This window comes from Prionailurus bengalensis, chromosome C1 (assembly GCF_016509475.1).
Source record: "Prionailurus bengalensis isolate Pbe53 chromosome C1, Fcat_Pben_1.1_paternal_pri, whole genome shotgun sequence".
Lineage (NCBI taxonomy): Eukaryota > Metazoa > Chordata > Mammalia > Carnivora > Felidae > Prionailurus > Prionailurus bengalensis.
The window spans coordinates 12,731,213-12,736,781 of record NC_057345.1 but is presented as its reverse complement, the minus strand read 5'-3'; the positions used below and the strand labels follow the sequence as shown (position 1 = coordinate 12,736,781).

The 5,569-nt window shown below is 56.2% G+C and overlaps 1 protein-coding gene across 1 annotated transcript; it reads right to left on the bottom strand.

The window, feature by feature from the left end:
- Positions 1-1,103: 1,103 nt before the first annotated feature.
- Positions 1,104-4,888, bottom strand: ACTL8 (actin like 8). The gene is made up of 2 exons (XM_043573388.1): positions 4,411-4,888; positions 1,104-2,358 (listed from the first exon to the last, which is right to left on the bottom strand). The coding sequence occupies exons 1-2, from the start codon at positions 4,828-4,830 to the stop codon at positions 1,606-1,608; spliced, it is 1,173 nt and encodes a 390-aa protein (XP_043429323.1). The 5' UTR covers positions 4,831-4,888; the 3' UTR covers positions 1,104-1,605.
- Between the last annotated feature and the right edge of the window lie 681 nt (positions 4,889-5,569).

Sequence of the window (5,569 nt, the reverse complement as noted above, 5' to 3'; positions counted from 1 at the left end):
TGACACAGTGGTTGAGAACCCAGGCTGGATTTGAACACCATGCTTGCCACTTAGCAGAAAAAGGTATGTTCAAATTTATTTTGAGAGAGAGTGCGCGTGCGTGCGCATGCAAGTAGGGGAGGGGCAGAGAGAGAGGGAGAGAGAATCCCAAGCAGGCTCTGCACTGTCAGAATGGAGCCCGATGCGGGGCTCAAACCCGTGAACCATGAGATCATGACCTGAGCCGAAGTCAAGAGTTGGACGCTTAACCGACTGAGCCACCCAGGTGCCCCGAGAAAAAAGTATTTGATACATAAATAGTAAGTTCTATGAGTCAGGGTGAGCAGAACAGCTGCTGTAACAAAACAACCCCCAAATCTCAGTGGCTGAAGGTGGTCGATTTTTCCTCAGGTCCCAGGGCAGAGTAGCAGGGTTGGGTGGGGCTTGGGGAGGGGGGTCTATGTTCCATCTAGTCATTCGGCTCCCTTCCCCCATTGGATCCTCTGCATCCTGCAGGCTGATGGAGCGATTTTAAGGGTCAGGCACACACTGAACTGGCCAGAGCCTATGGCATGGTCACATGACCCTACCTAACTGCAGGGTGGGAGTGGGGTGCTGGGAAGTGTAACCACACGGCCGAGGAAGGAGGGGCGGTCTCCCACGGTCCCCAGCAGTCTCTCTCAGTCTGCCCCATGGAAAGTAGGCATCCTCCTCCCCCCAGATCACATGACCTTGTCACATTTGATTATTTCAGTCTCCGTCACCTCAGACTTTCTCAATTACTGCCTCCGTCCCCCCGGTAGATCGCAATCTCCTTCAAGCCAGAAAACCCGGCATCTATCCCTCCGTGGTCCCCAGTGCCTAGCACATAGTAGGTCCTCTAACGTGTATGAAATAAATATTACATGAGTAGAAACTCAAACTTTAACAGAATTTCGGGACATCTGGGATTAGGGAGGGAACGTGGCAGAGAAAGAATGAGAGGCTCCAGGCCCCTGACATGCCACCCGGCGGGTCCCTAGAGGCTGCCCTGGCCCCACCTGGGTCCTCATGGACTCCCGCTCTCTTCCCCAGAGACTGTCCATCCCGCCGCCACGCATGACAGAAGCCAGCTCTGGTTCCAAAGAAGTTTATTTGCATATAAAACAAAACCCTGGCCATGGAGGGAGGGCCCTTTGGCTCACCTGCAGCAATTTCTCCCTGGCTGGAAAGAATAAGACTTAGAAACTTCACCTCTCCCATCCCACCCCATCTGGGACCCCAGCACAAGGTCCCATCTCGCTCGCCCCCGTTAAAACCTACTGAACTGAGAGCAGGACAGCCCAAGGGAGATGCCAGCGAAAAATTAAGTGGCTACAACGGAGATGGTAAGCGATCACTCGCCTCCAAATGACAGACCACCCCCTGGAGACACTGCCTCCGGAAGGCTTCCAGGGTCGACCCCCTGTCCTCCTATGGGCTGGATCTCACTCTTGAAACAAGATAAAACCCTAGTACCTAAAAAAAACACAAAACCCTCATGAACTCGGAATTCCAAAACCAGCTGACCCCACCCCTGCCCAGGCCCCCGTCACTGAAATTAATCCCCTCTAACCATGGCGGGGCCGGGACCCAGGGGCCCACAGGTCACAGCCTGAGACTCTCCTCATACTCCTCCTTGGTCATCCACTCGGACCTGTAGGTAGACAGATGGGCCACGACGGACGCTCCCAGCCAGACGCTGAAGTTTCTGTTGGAACCCACCCACATGGTGGCCTTGGAGGAGGAGAAATGATCTGCCATCAGCTCCTTGTACAGGCGCTTGGTGAAGCCGGGGTACAGGGTGTTGCCCCCGCAGGCCATCACGTGGGAGGTGAGCAGCGGGTGCATGGAGGCCTCGCAGGCCAGGATGGCATCCACCACGGCCTGGGAGATGCCGGGCCCTTGCAGGTCGAACACCTGGGGGCTGAAGAACATCTCGGGGGCCAGCCGCTGCATGGGGGTCAGCTCCACGCGGGTGCCGTCGGGGAGCTGGTAGGCGTTGCTGTCATCCGAGCCGCTCGGCAGGCTCTGGCGGAAGTCGAGCGCCTCCCCCAGGTTCTGCGGCACATAGCACTTGCTCATCTGCGTGGTGGCCACCGTTTCCAGCTGAAACAGGTTGTGGCGATTGCAATCCTCCTTAAAGAGGCTCTTGAAGAGATAGGCCGCCAGATCCTGACCCGCGAACTCCAGCGTCTTGCCGCCGGGCTGTAAGGGGCGGCCCAGATGGAAGGGCTGCACGCGGGTCAGGCCGTAGCCGGAATCGACCACCACGCCGGTCAGGAGGCCCGAGGCGTACAGGGACATCTCCAGCTGGTCGGCCAGGAGTACGGACGGCACATCCAGTAACTCAAACATAATCTGCAAGAAGGGAGGAGAGACGCTGCGTTATTCCCCTCCCCCACCCCCGAACAAAAGGTCCCGATCCAGCTCTGTCTTCCCCAAGACTGAGCCACGTGCCCAGCTCTCAGAATGGAAGCCGGTGCAGACCTGTGTCCCCAAGGGATGGAGGCAGGCGGCTGCGGGCGGGGGGGGGGGGCGGTGCCCAGAGGAGGTGGGGCACAGGGCCCCCCACCCCCACCCCGGGAGCTCATGCTGTGGAAACCAGGGAGGCTTTACAGGGATTCGGAGTCGGATTTGCCCTTGGGGAGTTTGACGACCACATTCGGGAGACCCGTTTGGGTGGAGGGGTAGGAAGGGCGGTCAGGTCAGCTGCGTGTCAGAAACGGTGCTGAGGCGCTTGGCTCTGTGAGCAGCGGTGGACCCAGGGGGGCTACAGCCAAGGGCAGATCCGCCGCCTGGACCATCTCTTTAGAAGAGGGAAGAAGAAATCAGACAAGAAGCAAGTGCAGGATATCCACCACTGCCTCCAGAAAAGGGGGGGATGGAAGGGGAGGGGGGGAAGGGAGGGGAGAGGGGGAAGGGAGGGGAGAGGGAGGGGAGAGGGGGAAGGAAGGGGAGGGGGGAAGGACAGGGAGGGGGGAAGGACAGGGAGGGGGAAGGACAGGGAGGAAGGAAGGAAAGAAGGAAGCGAGGGAAGGAAGGAAGGAGGGAAGCAGGGAGGGAGATAAATCCACTCACCTCCTGGTAAGTGAAGCCTTTTTTTTTTTTTTTCACACATGGAGGCAAAACTGGGATTCTGACATTTAGGGTTTGGCAAAATCCCTAGGCTGATTTTCTCCCCCACCCATCACCCCCTAGATCTTTACAGAGCCTCCCTCCCACCGCCTCCCTAATTGCCCAGTTCTGACTGCAGCCCCATGTTTCTGACCCTACCCACACAGAAAGGTGGCACCAGTGGGGGCTCCCGTGACCTTTGGCCACACAGCCACCACTTCCTGCCCCAGCGGGCCCATCTCCCCTGCTCAGGGGGAGGGGGCTGCCCCATCCCCAGACTCAGAATACTGTCCTGCCACCATCCATTTCCCAAATGGAAGCCAAGGCCCTCCTTTTCAAATGGGAAATCAAATATGAATCCCACTTAGAACTCTCCAGGAGCTTCCGATCTATTTAGAGCGGGGGTTGGCAAGCATTTCCTATAAAAGCTAGACAGCCGGGGTTGCCAAATTTAGCAAACAAAAATACAGGCTGCCCAATTAAATTTGACTCTCAGAGAAACAACAATGTTTTCGTGTACGTATGTCCCATGCACTACTTGGGACACGCTTATACTAAAGTATTATCTGTTGCTTATCTGAAATTCAGCTCAGACGTGCATTTTATCTAGCAAACCTACAATAAGTAGGTCTTTTAGCCTTTTCATGCTATATATACAGTCTCTGCCACAACTACTCAGCTCCGTGGTATAAAGTAGCCAAGGACGATATGTAAATGGGTGAACATGGCTATGTTCCAATAAAACTTTATTTATAACAACAGATGGTGGGCCACTTTGGCCCACCGGCTGTAGTTTGCCAAGACTTGACTTAGGGTAAAATCAAAGCCCTCCCCACCCACAGGCTCGGGCCTACAAGACGCAACCCCTGTGACTTCACCTTCCTGCCTCCCTCTTCCCATCCTCCCTGGTGACTGAAATCACCTCCTCAGAGAAACCCTCCCTAATCACTGTCTCCCCACCAGCCAGCTATCACCCCATTTCATTTTGTTTCTAGCAGTGATCACTCTCCGGAATTCTTAGTGGGTAACTTATTCAAGGTCAAGTCTTCCCCAAGGATGGAACATGATCTCTGAACATTTCGGAATCCATGAGCAAAGGACCCAGCGTCTCCCCATCTTCATAGACTATTTCAACTGTCATGTCCCCGTCTGTTGGAGGAAACTCCGTGAACCCCATCTTGCCTAGAACAGGTGCCAGGCACACAGTAGGTACTCAGGAGACCACGATGGGGCGGATTCTTTAGAAACAGAGCTCCCGACCCTCCTCATGTCCAAACACAAGGTGCCAGGCCTTACCTCCAAGGTCTTCTGTCGGTCCGCGGGCTCCCTCAGAGGGCACTCTGTGACCATCACGGGGGAGTCCTCATGCTCCCGCCTGTGTTTCTCCAGGACAAATGACCAGATGTGCTCCACGCCTTCCCAGTTGAGGACGCGGCCACGCTGGATGGGGTAGCTGAAGGTATCAGGGCGGCAAATGTCGATGCCCAGACTCACGCGCCTTCGGGCATAGCTGGGGCCGGGGTTCTCCCTGCACGGGATGTAGTTCACGATGCTCGGGAAGACCATCTGGGGCTCATTCCACCCAGACAAGCCAGCCTTCAGAAAGCCAGACCCGTGGTCGATGATAATGGTCCTCGCGGCCATGGCGACGGCAGGGATCTTCCTGACTCGACTGTGGAAGGAAAACACAGGGAGGGAAGTTACTTGTGAACCCATTCCAGGCCATGGTGGGCTGCTTCCCACGCTCCGCCCCAGAATCGAACCTCAGGCTCCCCTAAAGCCTGCCGGCCTCCCCTTCCAAGCCTCTACACAGGCTGTGCCTGCAATGTTCCTCCAGCCCCAAACTCCTAATCATCCTACAAGGCCCCGCCTGGGAAGTCCTGCCACGCCCTCCTTCCCACCCACTTCTCCCGTTGTACTTTGCACACACTGTTACCCCAGGGGCACGCTTCCGCTCCACGGGAGTAGAGGTTGGGCCGTGTTATTCTTGGAAGCCTTGGTGAGAAGCTTTGCCCCCAGAAGCTCTCAGTGGTGGCTGGCTGCCCAATTCAAGGACTCAGGGACATCAGCCTCAGGGGCCACCGCCATCCGGGATAATAGCGTACTAGCGACAGCATCATGAGCAGGGGTAACGACAGTGACAATGGCCACCGGCAAAGCTGCCTTTCTGGGGTACACGCCCTCTGTCTAGCTCTAAGAGGGAGTTTGCCTGTGAGGTTGAACGATGTGAAACTGCCATTCGTGCCTGCCAAAAATGATCAAACCATTCCATGTTCATACCCACCTGTAAGGCAGGTAGCACGGTTGCACCCATTCTATAGGTGGGGATAGTGAGGCACGGAGGGCTTAAAATTGCTTTCCCAGGGCCACACAACCGAGAAGCAGGGCTGACACCTGTACCCAGAGCAGATCCCAAAGGCCACACTCTGAGCATCAGGCTAGGCACGAGAAGTGG